This window comes from Phalaenopsis equestris, unplaced genomic scaffold, assembly GCF_001263595.1.
Source record: "Phalaenopsis equestris unplaced genomic scaffold, ASM126359v1 Scaffold000770, whole genome shotgun sequence".
Lineage (NCBI taxonomy): Eukaryota > Viridiplantae > Streptophyta > Magnoliopsida > Asparagales > Orchidaceae > Phalaenopsis > Phalaenopsis equestris.
Window position 1 is genome coordinate 219,161 of NW_018165210.1, and position 21,040 is coordinate 240,200.

Below are 21,040 nucleotides of genomic sequence, written 5' to 3' on the forward strand. Positions count from 1 at the left end.
CATTTCCTTTTGGCATGACTGTTGGTCCCATGTAATGCTTGATATGAGGTATACAAGGTTTTCAAGTCTTATGGTTTCTGATACTTGGGTGGATGGTCATTGAAATTTTCCTCTTCTCCTTAATCTTCTGGGTTTCGAGGGAGCTACTTTCATTTCCACCATTCCTATTGAGCCTCATTTGCAAGGTACTCCTATGTTGAAATTTCCTATGTCTTGCTCCACTACCAAATCTCTATATTCCGCCTTACATAATTTTGAAAAGCTTTCTTGGGGAGAGGGTGTATGGAGTTGGGCATTAACTCCCTCTATGTCTTTTCTGGCTTGGGAGGTTTTCCACTATGTTATTCCATGTGATGATATCTTAAAAATGAAGGGTTTGAGACTTGCTTCACGTTGTTGTTTGTGTAACTCGGCGGAGGAGACTGTTGAGCATATTTTCTTTTCTTGCCCCTTTTCACCTTTCATATGGAGGAAGGTTGGCATGTGATTTTAACACTACTGTGAATCTGGAGCGGAATCTTTTGCTTAACACTATGATTTGCAATTCGAATCGAAAACAAAAATATTTTTTACAAGTCTACCCTATGTTGGTTTATTTGGATGGCTCGTTATGATATTATATATGAGAGTAAAGCCATTCAGAATAGGATGATCTTTACTAATATTATTGCCTATATTAATAAGTTTTGGAGGACGGGTAATGCTAAACAAAGCTTCTTTTCGGGTATTAACTATTTTCTTTCTATGGGGCCTGCGGTCATGGCTGAGAGGAGATCTCTTCTCCCAGTTTTGGTGAGATAGAGACCTCCTCCCAGGAGTTGGGTAAAGTTTAACACCGATGGGAATTTGAAATTTAATAGTGCGGGCTGTGGCGGCATTGCTATGAATTTTGCTGGGAACTGTATTCTTTTCTTTTCTTCCCCCTCTTAAGTTGACACTCCTATGGAGGCGGAGGCTTTGGCCATCTTGATGGCTGTCATGATAGCTCACTCTCTTAGTTGACTTTTTATTATATTTGAATGTGATAATCACATCTTGGTTGACATTTTGCCAATGGTGCTGACTTAATCTCTAATATGAATGTGATATGGAATTTCAATTATCGGGAGGGAAATTAATCCGCAAATTGGCTTGCTATTTTAGGTAGCGCCACTAGTAACTGTTGGGTGGGATCTGATCCCCCCTCCTTTAAACACTTTGCTGGTTGGTGACAAGATTGATGCCCCCATATGTTCGTTGGGATGTCTCCTCTTAGCTTGTTATTATCTGTTTGGTGGTATGGTTTGGCTCTGGATTTCATTGGGGTTGTCCTTATGTTTTCTTTCCTACTTCGGGTTCGATTGACTCTCGGTTGGGGCGGTTGTTGCCGCTCACCTTATATTTATGACAGTACCTACTTTTGGTTTTGTGGTATTTTCTTTGGGTGCCAGCTTTTGCACCTGATTTTATGGGTTTTATTGGATTCATTAAATCAATCTTTACTTTCACGGGCCCTCTTTCTTTCCTTTGTCATTATTACTGCAGGTTTTCTTTCGTGGAAGTTTTCTTTCGTGGAGCAGGTTTTCTTTCGTGGAACTCAGACGCTTGTGATGTTGTTGCCGTCTGGAGCTCTTCACTCGGTTTTTGTGTTCTTTCTTAATTTTTTAGTGTACATCTTTTGTGGGGTATACGATTACTTTGGTATAATTACTTTGGTAGTGGATTTAATATTTTTTTGGGTACACTTTATCCTTTTTATCCTTTTGGTGTGAAGTTGTAATGTGGATAAAGGAACCCCTAGAAGTTTTATTTTGTTTTTAGATGGGGATCCTTATTCCCTCCATTTTTTTGTATTTTTAATTTTTATTAAAGCGTAGGGAGCCACGAGATGTTCTTTCCCTTATATATATATATATCGCCATGAGGCGAAACCCTAACAGAGCGGGAACGACGACCCATCGATATATATATATATATATATATCATTAACTAATGCATTATAGTAGGTAATTACATGTACATATGAAATTGATGACAATGTGACCAATAAAGAAAAATGAATATTAATCAGCATAAAACTTGTCCAAGTATCGATAGATTACTAATAAACAATAGTTGAGAAGAAACAAAATGCTACCATTGCTTAAAAATATGAGTACTCAATTACTGATGATTCTCTTGCCAATCATTTTCTTCACTTATCTTCATTGAAAATCTATAGTCACATGCATAAATAATTTTACGAGTTGCTCGACGCTTGTGTATTTTGTCTTCTTCGCACGACTTGCCTTGTAGCCTAGAAACCTCCTCCCTTCAGCTAGGGTTTGTCTTCTCCCACTTGGAAACCATTGAAGCTGCTTTGTCACCTTTGCCTGGATGATGTTTCCTTCCTTGTCTCCTTTCCTCATTGGCAAGTTTTCCTCTTTCTTCCTTTTTTTTTCTTCTGCTGCCGCCGCTTCCTCTTCTTCTCCTTCTCTCGTCTCGATCGCTTTGAGTCTCCTTTGCTTCGAAAGGATACTTCTTTTTAAACAAAAACTATTGTGGTGTTTCATTCTCACCTGAAATGACTGTATTGGTTGAAATTTCTATTAATACTAACATTCATATCTACATGCAGACCACTCAAAGCTTTAACAACACATAAAAATATTATCATTTACCTTCTTAAATGTGAAATATTGTTTTTCATGCATAGGTTTATGACACTGAAGTGTCATAAATGTAAATATCAAAATTTTGTTGTTAGATATGTAAATACATAAGAATTGTGTGGTATTTATATAAATTTTACAAAATATTGTTGAAGGCATTTAGTTTGTCTCAAGTTTTAACTAGTCTTCATCGTCTTCATAGCTCTGGTTGCACGTGTGATTAATTTTCTTGATGTGATGCCATAGTAAGCTCTACGATATCAGAGTTTCGATTTGAACTACTTACAAGGTTGTCATGACTTACGAGTGATATCGCATTTGGAGAAATTTTAGTTGGTTAATTCACTTTTGTTGCATTTTATAATATATTTGCAAGATATAGGATCTCTTTATGATATTTATGGATTTTAGGTGATTGAATCATACCCGTCTATCTTCTCCATGATTAAATTTCTTGCCAACCAAATAAATGTAATACTTTCAGTCATTGTTTGGTATAATTATAAGTTTATATCTGGTCCCTGAATCATTAAAATATCTTGTTAATATAAATTTAATCCCATGACTGGTACTAAATCTACAGGAGTGCAACATTGATGAGGTGCCTGATGAAGAAGAAACTTCTAAAAGTTTGAAAGACTCGAAAAAGGCAAATGGACCTGAATCTAAAAGCTCAGCCCTTGTTTTCAAGATAACCAGCAAAGTTCCATACAAAACTGTTTTGAAAGGTTTCTATCTATTAAATTCTTTGTTCTTTTGGTTCAGTGATAATATAGCATTTACTAATCTTAAATTTATTGTATTACAGCTCACAGTGCTGTGTTGCTAAAAGCTGAGAGCCTGAGCGACAAAGTTGAGTGGATGAATAAGATTAGAAAAGTTGCTTATAAGGGAAATCTTGCCAAGGATATGCCAGGTTCTGATGTTGGATCTTTGAGACAAAGCCATTCAGACGGTTCACTAGTGAGTATTGATTTATTGATTGTTACCTGTGTTTAATTGCATCTTGTGATGGAATAGTATTATTATTTCTAGCTGTGGAATTCATTCTATTTTTATAATTAATTTTCTTTTTTCTTTGTTTATATTTTTAAACTGAAAGTTTTGAAAGAAAAGAAAGCTTCAAATAATTGTTTACTTATATTTTAGAACTAGGCATCTTTTAGCATAACTCTTGAAATGGTGTCCGCCTTTATTTGGAAGCAGTAAGGAGGTTGTGTATGACTGGAAATAAAATGTGGAGTGGAGAATGTAAGTAGCGGTGATGACAAGTGGTCGATGGACGCTTTGTGATCTTGAATGACCAAAACTAGGGAACCAATTTGTTAGGGTTTAGAGATCTTGTGCGGTGGTTAGTGTGGGTTTAATAATTGCAATATAGCTTGTGGAGAAATAGGTTTGAAATTCAGGTTGACTAATTTTCAAAAAATAATAATAAAAAAATTGAATCCAAATGTAATTTAATTTCCTAGTTAAATTGTCTGCTTGTTTTTTCTCTTCTGGACTTGTGCTTTTGCCTGTGAACTTGTAAATAGGCATATCCTTTGAGGAAATATTTGCGTACGTATTACGCACGCAGAGTTGCGTGCGTAATGACCCCGCAATAACCTCTGCTTCGTAGTTATTATGAGGTTATTGAGGTATTAATTCCAATAATCATAGTAACCTTTCAATAACCTTCGCGGGTTCTATTTAGATGTTATTCATAAGTTATTTTGGAGGTAGGGTTAATGAAGAACGCACGCAGAGTTGCGTGCGTGTTACGTACGCAAATATTTCCCTATCCTTTTGTGCGTACTGACCCCGCAGTAACCTCTGCTTCGTAGTTATTATGGGGTTATTGAGGTATTAATTCCAATAATCATAGTAACCTTTCAATAACCTTCGCGGGTTCTATTTAGATGTTATTCGTAAGTTATTTTGGAGGTATTGCGGGGTTAATGAAGAACGCACGCAGAGTTGTGTGCGTGTTACGTACGCAAATATTTCCCTATCCTTTGGTGGTGCATTATTTGCACTTCTTCAATATCTTGCAAATTTTGCTACATCACTCATGCTTTTTTTAACATGATTAAATCGATGCTCTCTTTTATAGTTTGAAACATTGTTACGTGCTTCCTGTCTTTGTTAGACATGCTACTATCTATCTATATGCATATAAAGTTTGAGTGAGTTTTATCTATATCAATTTTGTTTTTTTAAGAGCTTGACTTCCTTATTTGGTATTTATTTTTTGCATAAAAAATTAAGTTAACCATGAATTTTTCTTTTACGCATATTAAGTTAATTTCATGCCTTGTGCCAAGAAAAAGCTTTATCTACTTTTTGAAAAAAAATTTGATAAGAATTGGAGAATAGATTAGTATTTTTGTGTATAATTTGTACGATTCTAGGAAGACATTTAATAGGAAATATACAAAATTAGGGACTAAAAAAATAGCTATGTAATTAAGTACAATAGGAAAAGCCATATGAATTGGTGAGACAACATCAATGAACCCATAAATCGGTTAGGTGGCCAACCTTATTGATCCATGTGATCATTGATGATACCAGAGTTAACCTAAATCACAATAGGAAAAATAAATATTATTACTAAAAATAAATAGATGATTATAATTAACACACTTGAAAGAGAAACCAGAACAAAACAGGACACAAACTCATACTAGGGTTCGATCTGGGGGTGGTGGAGATTGGTTAGGTGGGTGGGGAGTAGTGGTAGGATGTTGAAATGGAGTGTGGGTTGTTTGGACAGCATGAGGGCTGGAATTGCGTTGGCTGTGAAGCGAAGGGCCTACAACGTCAGCATAAGCCAAGGGTAGGGTTGGGGCAGCGAGGGGCAGCGAGGGGCAGCGAAGGGCAGCGAAGGGCAGGGTTGTGAACTACAGGACAACAAGAGGAGTGCTATCCCGGGATTGCGATAGCGAGGGGAATGGCTGAAATGAAAGCAACAGGTGGCTTGGTGGCGGGTTTGTAAGAAAAAAACAGCAAGGCTGTTGTCTTGGGCAGTTGAAGCAAGTACGAAGGGTTGAAAAATGGTCAAAAGAGAGAAGCGAGGGAGGGAAGAGGGGCTGTAGGGAAGATGGGGGACCTGGACTACGAGGGCAGTGAAGTGGATGGAGGGGAAGGCAATGGCGATGACTGAAAAGGTTGCAGAGGAGTTGGGTAAGGATAAATCACCATCTTAGGTGAGTTACAGTCGGAACGCCTTCTTGCCTATGGATACAACCCTAAAAGTGAAAATCTTAGATATCAACGGTTGTCCTGATTGAAAACACCATAAAAACTGACTTCTAAATTCTGATACAACACGTTTATATCGAAAATAATTATAACAAAATAAAAGATAATATAAAAGAAAGCATAAAAAATGGCATTGTTTTGGTTTCTCCGCTTTTGTCTCCCGTTTCTTGTAATTTTGAATCCTACGATACTTTAGCAACTATAGTACTGTAAAAAATTTGTGCGGGAAAGCTTCCTAATTACCCGTAGTTGGTGGTGCTTCGGCCTTATTCATCGAAGCTTTTATTTGTACGTTGAAAGTAGCAGAGCTGTTATAATCTCCTAAGATTGAGGGGTTTTCAACTGCGGTTTGAGAAACACCTAGATCCCTTCGACGACTACACGTACCCCAAAGCACCTAAAAAGTTTTCCCCACTTGCAAGCAAAAATTCTTATTGGTTCAACCATGACGTAGGGCTTGCCCTTCTCGATATAGGCGCGCACGACCCTTTTCGCTGCGGCTGAAGCGGCCAACACTTTAGCCGACTGGACCGGCCTGGATAAGGGCCGGTTGGACTGGTTTCTGCTTCCGCTTGTTAGAGTAGGATTAGCTGCCCGTGTTGGTCCTATTTGTGGAATTATCGCTTTAACTTCTTCTGCCCTCTCCTGCCTATGCAAGCCTTGCCATAGGGGAACTCCTTCCTATTTTGCATTCCTTTCCTTCATAGTTCCTTACTCCTTTAAATGTTGCCTCTTTTATCTACTAACTTTAAATATAAATGTATGTTTCCTTGCCTGTTAGTTGATTGATTGTTGAATTCAGGTTGCCGACGCCTTGTTCCCTTCGTGGGCTATATCCGAAAGCAAGGAAGTGCTTCAGCTGCTCCTCAATTAGGTGGTGACCGTCTCAGCTGTGCTCCGACTGTAGCTTAGCCCCGACGAGGCATTTATCCTCCCTTTATGCCCGCTTCCAATGCTGCCAACCACTTTTCTGCTTTCGTCTAGCCACCGCAACCCCTCTCCCACGGCTGCCAGTATTGCTCCTTCCTCCCGAACCCCCTTCAGTTGTTGTCCTCCTCTGTGATCACCTACCAGTAGCCCTTCCAGCAACTCTTTGCCCCCTGGCCGGTCCTCCTGGTAGTTGCCCAAACTTCCCGCCGCCTTCTAGCCGACCTCTCTAGCCTTCCCCACCCCACCTATCCCTACTACAAACCATACTACCCCCAACTCTTGTTGCCGCCCCACCGACTGTTGTAGCTCTAGCTGGAGCCCGTGTGTTGTGTGTCCTTTGATTATGCTTTAGTGTCGTTGTGTTTGTCATCGTTATTTCCTATTTTCAAGAGTCGTGGTTGTAACTGTCAGAATTTCAACAATAATATTTTTGTTTCTTTTATGGCTTAAGTCTTCTTCGGTATCAAACCATCTAAGGGAACCCTACTGAGCTGAACGGGAATTTTAGGCTAAGTGTATTTTGTTGAATTCTTCAAAAGCAATCCAAGGTTGGTTCCAACCCGATCTGAGGTGAGAATAATTTAAATCTTCTTGAATGGTGGCGGTTAGAGTGGTAAGCTAGAGAACAAGATGTCTTGAAACTCTCTGTAGTGGCTGTCTTGTGTCTGCTACTGTCTCTTCTCGTGATCCTTTGTCATCACTGGTACTGATCCTCACAATGATTCTTTGTTGGCAAGGGCACATGTATTCTCCAACTTCGAATAAGATAGAAGGGCTATGGGCTTCATCTTTGGTGAATGAGTAGGTATTTCTGTGCCCATCATGTTGAGTCACGATCATATTGTTACGGTCTCCTCAGCACAAAGTGGCAGACATCCATGGTTACCACATCTTACCATGCTGCATCTAACAGTTGGTTCCCAATCAAAAACTCTATGAGATACCTCTGTCAATGCTAATCCTATTCTTCTTCTTCAACCATGTCAGAGACTATGGTTGAGGATGTTTCTGAGTCGTGATGCTCAACTTGTCCACCATCAGTGTTGACCTCACATTCTTATTGCTACCTCCATCGATGATGATGCTGCATACTTTTCCCTTTACAATGTAACAAGTGTAGAATATATTGTGGTAAAGCCACTATTGCTCACTCGACACCTTGGTCTGAAGAACTCCTCGAAACACAAACATCTTGCCCTCATTTGATGGAAGCTAGTACTCATCCTTTTCTTCAATGGTTTCTTGCTACAAACTTCTTCCCCTCATTTGATGGAAGCTAGTACTCATACTTTTCTTCAATGGTTTCTTGCTACAAACTTCTTCCACAACCCCTTTCTCAATGAAAGTCACAACTTGGCTCGTCGAGTAACTAGAAGCAATATGTCCAAAACTATGATACCTGAAGCATTTTTTGTCGGGACTGTTGTGGGCATGCTATTCTGCTCTGGCCTCTTCTCACTTGGGCTTTGTCTTGTTCGTGACTAGTTTGCTCCACTCTTTAAGGCGTAGTCATCCCAAAATGTAGCTGTCTAAGTGGCGATGGTTGTCTTATCTGCTTTTGTTGTCTCTCTACTTTCAGTGCTAGAATCCGCACGCCCCTTAGTGCCCAATAGGTTTGTAGTTGGACCCCATTACTACGGCGGGCTTCAGGCCTCCCAAATACCTGGTTATATTGTGCTCCTTTGTATCGTTCGGTTCACACTTTAACTTGAGTTGCATAAATTTTTAATTGGAGTAGCTTGATGTAAAATTTCAGAACTACAAGATTGCCTTCAAAGTATTTTTCTCACTGTGAAAGCTTAAGTTAAATACATAAGTTCTTAAGTTTTATAAAGCAAGCTCGAAAATCATTAGTAATCATCTTTTTTAATTTCATTCATAGATTTTCTTCTTTGAGTATAATTTCGTCTTTAACAATCTTTCTTTTGCAAGTTAATCTCATCTTCTCTTTCTTAAACAGCTACAAAATTGGTTGGAGGTTAAAATGAACCATCCCTCATTGTGGATGAATCACTTAATTTTTATCCTATTAAATTTTACGTACCACTTTCGATCAATTTTTCCTAATGACCCTTTTATTTATTTTCAAGTATCGTCTTCAACATCAAAACACTCCTAGCCCTCATCTATTGCCTTTCCAATTATCAATTTACAACATTCATCAATACCAACTATTTGGATCAATAATACTTCTTAAATTGAAAATTTTTTTTATTCAATCTTTGATTGTAAACACCGAGTCATTCAGTGATTTTTGTTCCAATTGATCCTCTTCTTATGTGAATTTGTAGGAAATTGTAAAGAAATGTACAATACATATGTATCATTTAGCATAGTTAACATTAATAAAATATTAACATGCACGAAGACACTACAACTCTTCACACAATCACTATCACTGCATGTTTAGCCTAAGATTTTAATAGCCAAATTTTTTAAAGTTAGGAATAATCCTTCATACATCTTCAGCCATTCTGCAATATTAAAATTTTAATATCACATACAGGAAAAAGAAAATTTATCAATAAAGGATTATTAAAATTATGTAAAAGTTTCGATTAATAATTATACTTAGAGACATCTTATCTTTATTATGGATGGTAAACATGTTGTAAATGAACCACCGACATCGTTATAATCGAGAAGATTTGATTTGTGATTCTAATATAACAACTAACAAATAACTTGCATAGGAGTTTGTTTTCTAGTGATTCTAATATAAATAGTCACACATACTTCATTTGATTGAATTGTGCATAAATAGAATTTTTGTTCAGCGCAATAAATTAATATTATTTTTTTTAATTATTGTTTTTATTTCTGTTCGTTTTCAATTATATATTCTCTATTAGTTTAGTAAAATTAAAATTTACAATGGCTTGCATTATTTTTTAAGGAATTTTCTCGTTTAATGGTTTTTATTTATAAATCATGTTCATATTCGTTATTATAAATGAAAAATAATTTCCCCAGAAATAAATATTTATTATTAGACTTATATAATATTTCAAAATACATGATTGAACTTTTATTCGCTGGGCAAATTGAGAAATACAAAATTAAAGCTTATTTTATCTGAAACTGACTGTACCTGTTATTTAGCATATGACTTACTCGACACTTTCTTTTAATATATAAGATATTTAATAAATTACTTATTAATCTGCGAAGTTTTATTTTCATCATTTATATTTGTGATGCTATCCTTTTTTTAATTCATAAAATTTTAAATAAACAATTGTACTGTTAAAATTTTCTGCTGCTTATAACCAAGTAGAAAGCTTCCAAATATAAGAGCTATTAACAAAGATTGTTGGAAAAGTTATGAAAGTGTTTTACTTAATTATTTTAATTTATATTGGCTGATTACATCTATTATTAAATTAGTAAAAATAGGAGTACATGAAATATAATAGAAAATAATATAAAAATTTGGAACGGGCTAATTAATCCCAATATCAACAAAATGATGCATAGTTGGAAAATCGGTGAAATTTAGTTTGTTAAATTGAGTGTAAAAAGATAAAATGCCTTTTAGTTACATAATAAGCATGCAAACAATTTATCTTATAGAGTTTTTGGAATTAAAAATAAGATAATAAATATACTTCTGTCCGTACAAATTATATTTTCTTCATTTGGCTGCACCATGTTAAAACTATGCTTCTTTTAATATATTATAATAATTTTCAATATACTCCACGAATGATAGAGTTTGATATAAAGTTTTATAAGAACGGTTTCTTGCCTTAATTTAATTGATTTATAAGTCTTTGCATGGTGATTATGCTCCTAAATTTTATTACATGGTCAAGTTAAATTGATCCGTCTATGCAGATGCACTTGGCAATTTACCGCAACAATAGTTGATGCCAGATCCTGGTCGAGATATTTATGCCTGACTCACGTTGTTATTCTTTAGGAGTTAAAATCCGATTGAAGTATGTCTCTACTTTTCCTTTTTTGTTAGGAAACAATGACAAGGAGACCTGCTGACCCAGAAGAGGAACTTAGATGGATGTCTCAAGAGGTCCGTGGTTATGTGGAAGCTGTTTTAAACAGCCTTGCTGCAAATGTTCCCAAGGTAAATATTCTTCACAATATAAGCTGCCTTGTCAGAATATCTTCTATATTTTGTCAGTTTTATAGTAAGTTTGGTTGATTGAACAGGCTGTTGTTCTTTGTCAAGTGGAAAAGGCAAAGGAAGACATGCTGAATCAATTATATAGCTCAGTGAGGTTTGCTATTTGATCCCTTGTATGCATTGTATGAAGCAAAATGTGGGTGTCATTTTTATGAATACAAGGAACTTCTATAATTTAGATGCGTCAATTTTTTTTCTTAGGAAAGATGAATTTTTTTCTGTTGTTCATTATCAGTTTTATGCAGTTATCCAAGTTATAATTGAGTGTTCATGCCTTTCTTCTCCTTTTGGAGTTCTCTTATCTTTGTTGACTGGATTCTTTTGATTAATTAGTCACATTTTTCCATGATCTGTGCTTATTATAAATCTTTATAATGTGATCTTAACATGCTGATTTATTAAACTATTTAGCATCTCTTAGAAGAGTTTGTTTGTTTATTTTTTGTGAAGTTTGAAAGAAACTCCCACGCTGACACATTTTCCATTTGGATTTAACATGTGAATTAATTTACTCAGTAGCATGAATTTGATTTTACACGGGCGTACTTGCACCACACTACTTACATGTTGTACATTGTATAAAGTTTGAGTTTGCAATTTAAACTCTCTTTATTGGTAGTATCGGGGATTATTTCTCGATATTCACACTGCTCATACAAATATGTATTGCCACCATAAATGTGGGCACTTTATAATTTTTTCTTTTTGTAATTTGTGAAAAGTTGCTTTAATGAATTGATTTGGTCCTCTCTTATTCTGTTGTGTTATATATTATGGTTTCTGAAATAATTATCAGCTGGCAGCTATTGTATCATAGAGTTCTTTGTTGATTGAAGCTCATGCCAATAATTTGATGTTTGACTTATTCAAAGGTAGATCTGGGCCTGTACTTTCTATGTCAGGGTCTTCTCGTGCCTAGCCTTGGGTTTAGACAAGTAAACAATAAACATAGTAATTGCAATGTATTAATTACTATGCATGGGGACGATATTAATGTGTTATCTGATTATTGGTTTGTTCTTGGCTTTAATATCCCTGTCCAAATGCAAGCCGAGTAACATCTAACTAGGTGTCGGTGGGGCGCTGCATGTTAGTTTGAATACTTGTCATGTTAGCAGACATGATTGCATATTGAGTGTCTTTTGGTTTTTAGATTTTTTTATTGATCTTTAACTATTGTTTCTTTTTTTAATTGTTTCCAGTGCTCAGAGCACTGCTAGGATTGAAGAACTTCTGCAGGAAGATCAAAATGTAAAGCGGAAGAGAGAGCGGTTTCAAAGGCAGTCATCCATTCTCACAAAGCTTACTCGTGCACTTAGCATCCATGACAATCAAGTTGCTGCTGCTTCATGGTCAGAAAGTAGTACTGGAGCAGGTAACTTCTTAATTATAAAGAGTAATCACTGTATTATGGTCTATAAGATCTAGTTTATTTAATTCTTTCTGTAGTATGAGGAATAACTGTAGTTTGACTCGGATGAGGTGTTTTTCTTTCACGGCACTAATTTCCTTTCAACTGTTAATTAGACAACTTTCTCATTGTGCTCGTATTTATCAGGCTGCGTTCTTATTGTAGTTTTTTTATCTATAAGTAGATGATTGAATTTGGCTGCTCTCTAAATGCAGTAAATTCAAATGCATTAATATGTTCAAAATTCACCTTGCAATAGTTTGCTTGTGGATAGGCCTAAATTTTAGAGAAGGATAAATGCTGTCCTGCTTCTTGAATGGTAACATTTAATATTCTTAATTAATTAGATAGAAACCCATGGCAAAACATTTTATTAATTGTATGTAGGGCAAAGGACTGATTATAGATAGTTAGGGAACAAGGTAAGTTATAGATAAAAGAATAGCATAATTCTTAAAACAACTAAATTCCATGAATGAACTTGGTAATATTCAACTTAAAAGCATTTCTCTTGTAGTACTCAGTTTTTACTGATATAGAGAATCGGAGAACATATCATCTGAGTTATATAGCTCATTTTTAATAAATTGATAAATAAATTATGTAGCAAGAATAAACTAATGTTAATGTCATTGTTGTATAATTACTGTAGCATTTGCTTTATTTTTAAATCAGTTTGGCTGGCTAAGGTTACTTAGGTTTATGTAGGTAAACCATTCTTCTTCTTTTTGTTTTTTTTCGTTGTCCGTCACATAACAACCACCATGACTCAGAATGAAAAAAAAAAAAAGACCTAGGAAACTTTATCCTTTAGTTCCAATGCAATTTTCTTGATATGCTTTACCTTGTTCTATTACTTTCAATTCTCTTCAATTGTTCCTCAATATTTATCAAATAGAAAACGCTGAACTTAGGCAGTCTTGATTCGTTGATCCTAAAAATACTTCATAAACACAAGTGATTTTGAAATCACTATTTGTTATCATCAAAACTATCTTAATATAATTTGATATTCTTGGGGTCATCGCTTGCAAATGTCAGATTAGCAAAAAAAAAACTTTTATATTATACGGCAAAGAAACATGTAAATGTATGAATCAATAATTACCAGGACTTAATGGGCTTGTTTTGAAGCTCTCTTGGAGCGAAGAGAAACAAGGTTGGTTTATATGAAGCCACTTGGCTAAATCTATAGTAGGCAAAAACTGACTTCATTAATTATTTTGCTCATAACTATTTGTCTGTACGTCTTTTGTTCTCCTTACTATTTTAGCATATATTGTTTTTAAGAAGAATGGGACTTTATATCCTAGAGTGCTAATGCGTGCTACCATCTTGATTTGTTGTATAGTACCGTACTTAGGTAGGTCTTCTTATGCATGATTCTATGGGTGTGCTAGAATGGCACTTCCCTACCAATTAGAATTTGTTTGAACTTGGAAATGCCTTCCAGCTGTGGCGACAATTTTAAGTGAACTGCACAATTAAACATCTGTCATGGGAATTGCATGCTTTAATGGATTAAATAATCTTAAAGGGTTTTGTAGAATTTTTAAGCATAATGCCATTTAAGTTTCCATTATGCAAGGCTCATCTTTACATTTAACTCACCTATCCTGCCATTAGATCATCAGAGTTACGATGTACTAAATTCTACATAAGGTGTTTTCCAATAACTCATCATAGCATTTTGGTCACCTCTCGCATCACTTACTACACTCACATATTTGGTCAATGGTGAATGACGCATCATAGTGCAAATGTTCTGTAGAGCCATAGCACATGGTGTGGCGTACGTCATTTCAAATATGGGGCAAAATATATAAAAAAATCATATAATTATGAAATAATATTAAATATTTTAAAAAAATCAAATGACATGTTAACAAAACTTGCATGAATAATGCTTAAATTCGAGTGCTCATTGTTTCAATTACATAAAATTTAAAATATTATAATTTTTGTACAAGTCTAAGATTTTCCTAAACAATTAAATTTATTATCTTAAGAATTGTTTACGTCATCATAAATTTAACAAATCTTATTTCTTTATCAACATCATTATAATCTCATGAAGCATAATCTTCATTATTGCTCTCATCAAGCGAATGGAGCTCATTATCATGCGAATGACATAATGTGGGCAAATTTTTGCTCCATATATGCATATGTGTGTGTATGTGATGTGAAAGTTATATCGCTCAATTCTTATATATTTACATATTCAACACTTATAATATGACATTTACATATATAACATTTTATGTCATAATCGCGTTAATACATATTCATGAAAAAGATCTATCTTTTTTTAAAAAATTAGTATTAATATTTTATGTGCTATTTAATTAAATATGAAAATTTAGATGTTAGATATGCACATATATATATCAAATAAATTGTATGTACACAAATTTTCAGATACCTGAGTTGACCCAAACCACGACTTTAATATATGAATATTATTGTTGTCTCTAATTGATGTTATAATAGAACTCTAGGTAAAGAGAACAACCACCCAAAGCAACAGTACACGATAAAAGCAAACACACAACACAAAAAGGACGACACAAACAAACATGACGAGTAGGAAATCCAGAGCAGAGGATTATAGAGAGCTGAGGTCTTGTTGGGAAAATGCTGGCAGCAGGCTGGAGGGAGGAAGAAGCTGGGGTGCAGCTGATTGGGTGCATGGAGGAGGCTGGACAGTGGCCTGCATTGGTGCAAGGGGGAGCCTGGGAGCTTTTAGGATATTAGAGTCAGGGAGCAGCAGCGGGAAGAGGAAGGTCAACCCAGACAATGCTGAGAAGGGGTATTGCGGCTGCTGGGAGGAGCAGGAGGGACTGCTGAACATGCAGGAGACGAAGAACAACAGCGGGGAGGCCGACCAAGAGACTTTTGGGAGCGGTTGGAGGCAGCAACAGTCGACATTGCTGGGGAAAAGGTGCGATGGCTTGTTATAGTGTTGGGAAGCGGGTTGGCAGTAGTAAGAAGGGTGGAAGGATAAATAAGCAGCTTGGCAGGGTTGAGCTACAATCGGAGCACCACCTGTACCCGTGGAGACGATCAGCTTGGCAGGGTTGAGCTACAGTCGGAGCACCAACCGTACCCGTGGAGACGATCATCACCTTGAACGAGGTTCAACCGAAAAACTATCTCAATGTCGGATACAACCCTCGAAGAGAAAATACCAAGGTTAAACTTGAATTCAGATATCAAAACAAGACCACTCACTCTAAGCACACCCTCCTCTATGAGGCTAGGATTTTATTTTAGGCAACACTTAAATTGTGGAAATTGACTAATATATCAAGTTATGAAAACTTTTAAATGTCAATATGCATCATAACAGATATTGAGACTATAATGAAACTAGAAAGCAAACCATACAAATATGATGTCTATAAAAATGATCAAACTTTTTTAAAGAAAACTAATTAGAATGACTTAAAGACCAGTTTTGATGGAATTGTAGGTTTTAAGGTTTCATTAATTAGATTGTTAAATTTTGAGAGTTCTTAAAGACATTTATTATTAACAAACTTATTGAAATATTGATGGAACTTTAATCATTTCCTTCAAATGTTTTTTTTTGGGTATTGAATATGTATTCAGTTTTTCTTTGATGGAGAAGTTCAGAGATAACAAGGAAAATCTACATTTGATTTTTATTGATTTAGAAAAAGCTTACGATAAGGTTCCAAGAGATATCCTTTGGAGAGTTCTTGAGAAGAAAGGTGTTGATATGACTTATATTCAAGTCATTAAAGAATCTATACTAGAGCTGTTACTTGTGTTTGAACTGAAGGAGGATTGACCTAATATTTTCCTATTTCTGTTGGTTTACATCAGGGATCAACTTTAAACCCATATCCTTTTGCTTTAGTTATGGATGGTCTTACTAGACATTTACAGGAGGATGTACCTTGGTGTATGCTTTTTGCTGATGATATCCTTCTCGTGGATAAGACGAGAGAAATAGCCCAGGAAAACTTGAATTAGGTCAACATTAGAGTCTAAAGGCCTTCATTTGAGTAGAACTAAAACTAAATATATGGAATGTATTTTTAGTAGTAGTAGCTCTAGTGACAGCAGTGTAACTTTGGGTGATCAAATTATTAAAAGGTGTGAACGATTTAGATATCTTGGGTATGTTGTTCAAGAATTCATGTTGGTTGGTTGAAGTGGAGGAATGCTTCGGGCCTATTGTGTGATAGAAAAGTACCACTTGGGTTGAAAGGAAAATTTTATAAGATGATGGTGAGACTTGCAATGCTCTATGGCGCTGAATGTTGGCCTTTTAGAGAGAAGCATAACTCTTTTTTAAGTGCTGCTAAGATGAGAATGATTAGGTGGTTGAGTGACTTTACACTTAGAGACAAAATGCGTAATGATTATATTTGTGATAGGGTTGGTTTAGCTTTTATGGCGGACAAAATTAGAGAAAGTTGTCTTAGATGGTTTGGTCACATTAAGCGTCGACCATCTGATGATTCGATTAGGAGAGTTGATGTTTTAGATTCAACTTATGTTAAGAAAGGCAGCGGTAGGCCTAAGAAGACTTGGGCTTATTGTATTATCTTAATTTATTAGTACTAAATGAAAATATGACACTAAATAGGACGCAATGGAGAAAAATGATTCATTTAGCCGACCCCACGTAAGCCGACCCCAATTTAGCCGACCCCACGTAGTGGGATTAATGCTTTGTTATTGTCGTTGTTGTTTTTTTGGGTATGGGGATAAGAAACCAATCGTTTAAATTTGTTTAATATAGAGGATTTTTTCAAAAACTATAGGACTTAATTCATTGATTACTTTTATTACTTTGTCAATTTTAGCAAAATTAATAGATTTAGGTTCACATTTTAGGATAACTTCAAAATTTTATTAGAAATTTAGATTATTCAACAGGAGAGTCAATTCCCGTGAGTATAAACTCACAATCAAGATTAGAATCTAATTTCATTTATAGTTTAGGTTTGGATATAATCATATGTTATTTTTTCAGTTTTACAGTTTTTTCTAAAGAAGGTTTGCATTCAAAATTAATTCATGCTTAAAATCAATCTCAATTTTTTCTTGTTACTCTTGCTCAATGTTAGATTTCTCTTAGAAATTCAACTTGTAATACGTCTTCATGCTCAACTTCAATTTCAAACTCTTGTTTAAGTATAGGTTCAAGTTTATGATTAGGTTTTATTGCAGAAGATTCATATTGAATAAAATTAGATTTAGATTCATAGTGCAATGATAAATCATTTATCACATTTAATACATCTTCTAAAGAATATTTCGCAAACTATAATTTCTTCAACAATATTATTATTGATTGTGTATATTTCCTGTGATAGTTTATGCTTAGCAAACCTTAGAGGATAAATTAATCGTTTTTTGCATAAATTTTATGCATTTTTAGATATTGTTCTATTGCAATGATTATAATGTCTCAATAATCATAGATTGGGATAAGCTATAGATAGTTTTGTTCGTAAATTAAAAATTATTTTATTCCTAGTATGACCTTTAATGAACCGGATAGTGGTAAATCTTTATGCAGGTCTTCATAATACTAAAATACATACGGTCCCCTTGGTTTATAATGCTTATATTACTCATGCATGCAATTGATCCGTAATGACGAAAATTGTTCTTTAAGTTTATGCTTAAAATTAGTTCATGTAAGTTTAGTTTCACTTAACACACTTCACCAAATGAGTAAACATGCTCCACCAGTTTTGATTCAATAATTTCAGATATTTAAAAATAATGAAAATGATATCGTTCGGAGAAAGCTGTCAAATCATAGACCCTAAGGTTATACACTTTGTTGAAGGAAGGAATATAATTTGGAACATAATAACAATGTTATCCTCATATAAACCTATCACTTACTTGATTTCATTTAGATTGAATTATTTTTTTTATTTTGTTAATTGATCTATCATATCCTTATTTATTTTAGATGACATAATGGCCTGCCCGAAGCTCTAATATCAAATTGATATATAATGTTTTAGGGTCTAGGGTTTTTAATGCAAACTCACGATGTGATGCACCAAAAAGCAAAAATTTACAATTCATTGTTTCTTTACTTTTAATGTAGACAAAAAGAAATATCATGTGATGCAAGATTAGAAAACATGCACAATTCACTTAAATAGCAATTTTGGAGTCAAATAAAAAAAAAATCACAAAAAAATTAAAATAAATAGATTTCACAAAAATTTAGGATTCACACACACTAAGAAAACCCACATGTAATGAATTTGATGAAATTTAATTATGCATGCAAAACTAGTTACAAATTAGTTGGATGAAAAGATAAATGATATAAGTTATCAAATTGAAGATCCTGGCCCTCAGTTTGTTGCAAGGAGCATACCCTGTAAGTTTTTGTCAAGACTTGTCAAGAGCTCGTAAGATGCCTAAAAAGTTGAATAAGTTGTGTAATTTGAAGCAGCTACAACTCATTTATTTATGAAATTTACTGTTCGACATTTTATGTTCTTGATATGATTTTTGCTGATTTTATTTAGTACATTTTAAAATTCATTTTACGTTTTGGTTTTGATCTTTGTTAAGTGTTAGTTGATAGTTTTCATAATTTTCTTCTTCGTGTTGAGGTCTATATTTAAACAATTACAAATGTTTTTTGTTTTTATCACAAATTTTTTACGAGGAAGCAACAATCAAACTAAAAAATACATCAACACTTGCCACACTTGGATCATTCCCATTATTATTAATCTTATACCTACTCTATGTGGTCAACTTTATCATCTATTCTGCACTTTGTATCATCATCATCATCATCATCATAGATTCTACTGATGCTTATGTTAATTTTTGGTGTGGACACATAAAATGGCGAGAATAACAAGAATCAACAAAAATTTTATGATGATTTAATGAATAATGGCTTACTTTATTCCTCTCAAGGTTGAGTCTCACCATCCTAAATCAGTATTCTTTATCCTAACTATTTGAATTGCATCTACCTCATGTCACATGCTCCCATACCTCTACTAGCTCTTGGGTCTTGCACCCACCCAGTGCTAGTATGTTTGTCTGTCTCATTTGTTAACTTGTGCTCGCATTCACTCCAATCTCGATGCCTGCTTCCTTGCTGGCCTGCCTGCCATCTCTCACATGTGCCAGCACTATTGCTGACCTACATTCACAATCTCGTTCCTGAAGATTCAGATATTTTCTTAATTGAAGTATGCGAGTAGGCTGAAATCAAATTGGCTTCTATATAAACCCAATGCTCTTCAGAATCATGATTTAAGATATCAATTACGTTATTTACGTGGGTTCATTGAGAATTCTTTTTCTTAACATTGAAGATGATGGCATTGAAATCAGCTTAACTTAATCTATCATGTTCTTTTGAAGTTTTTGTTTTATGTGCCATCAGTTAACAATAATATTCGATTTAATTTCTGGATATAATCCCAGACCATTTTGATCTCTCTTATACAATAATAAACTCTGCTTTACTTTTTTATTTTTATTATCAAATGGTTTTGCTTTATTTACATGAAATCGAAATCTTGACATCTGCTAGTAATGTTTGCAAATATGCTTATCCATGAAATTCGCAATATTTCACATGACTGTTCTCCATACTGTCTTTTCACGTAGCTACGACTGGCTGCTATATCCAAATTTCAGTATTTTTGCGCTGTGTTATTACTTTCGAAACATTATTAGCTTATTTTTATGATGATTCTTTTGAGATTTTGTAGCTTGTAATATTCTTCAGAATCTTTTTCATTATACAAACTTATATCATGACATGTACTCCTTTTTTGCATAGTTTCCTTAAATTTTATTTCTCTTTATTCCCATTAATTACTATAATGGTTTACTTCTCAGGATAAATACTTCTATTCTATTTTATTATTGCGTATTGCTCTTTCTGAAAACATTTATTTATTTATTTTTCGGGTTATGTTTACAGAAAGCTCTCCAAGAACTGTACCCCCTCCAAGTGATGATTGGAGGTCTGCATTTGATGCTGCGGCAAACGGCCCGTCCTCGGAGTCATTTCGATCAAACAGCATGAATGGGAATAGCCGGCGTTATGGCGAGCCATCACAGAATGGCGAGGCAAGCTCAGGCCCCAACTCCAGCAGCCGTCGCACCCCAAATCGGTTGCCTCCCGCTCCTCCTCCTAATTCATCGGTGTACAAATACTAGGTAGCCATTTATGTTCTTATTATTGGCTGCGTGTTTGCCAATATTTTTTGTTGGGTTTACGGTTGCTATCTTTGGTTATTTTCATTTTTCCTGTTCAGGCTTGGCAATTAGACCTGGCATGAGGGAAAGGGAAATTTCTGTAACGGTAAACAACCCCTACATTATCTATAATCCAGATATTTCATGATGCTGCGCGTTTGTTAAGGTTTAGATTTATGCCAAAAATTCAGCCTTGTTTTGTTGGGTGGTATCATTTTTTTCATTTTTTTTTTAGCACCATGACCTTGAAAATTTTCTCATCCATTAAAATATTTGTGCTAACGCTGTCTCTCAATCAATGTAATTCCATTCATTTTGTATTATTACATTTTTTTTTGCATGATAGTCCTTTTGCCTTGTATATTCTCCTACATTTTTTTGCATGTTAGTCCTTTTGCCATGTACCGCTAAGTTTTTTCTGAATTGCAAAAGTGG

At 34.8% G+C, this 21,040-nt stretch overlaps 1 protein-coding gene across 2 annotated transcripts in view; it reads left to right on the top strand.

The window, feature by feature from the left end:
• LOC110031117 (dynamin-2A-like) overlaps positions 1-20,879 on the top strand; it is a 46,588-nt gene extending 25,709 nt beyond the window's left edge. Inside the window, exons 17-23 of one of the 2 annotated variants that reach the window (XM_020734170.1) lie at positions 3,214-3,358; positions 3,439-3,593; positions 10,777-10,890; positions 10,977-11,044; positions 12,153-12,325; positions 20,328-20,566; positions 20,665-20,879. In XM_020734170.1, coding sequence (XP_020589829.1) covers positions 3,214-3,358; positions 3,439-3,593; positions 10,777-10,890; positions 10,977-11,044; positions 12,153-12,325; positions 20,328-20,566 — 894 coding nt within the window. In that variant the 3' untranslated portion in view covers positions 20,665-20,879. Of the gene's footprint in view, positions 1-3,213; positions 3,359-3,438; positions 3,594-10,776; positions 10,891-10,976; positions 11,045-12,152; positions 12,326-20,327 lie in introns of both variants that reach the window. The other variant, XM_020734169.1, reaches the window with a different exon arrangement.
• Positions 20,880-21,040: the final 161 nt, after the last annotated feature.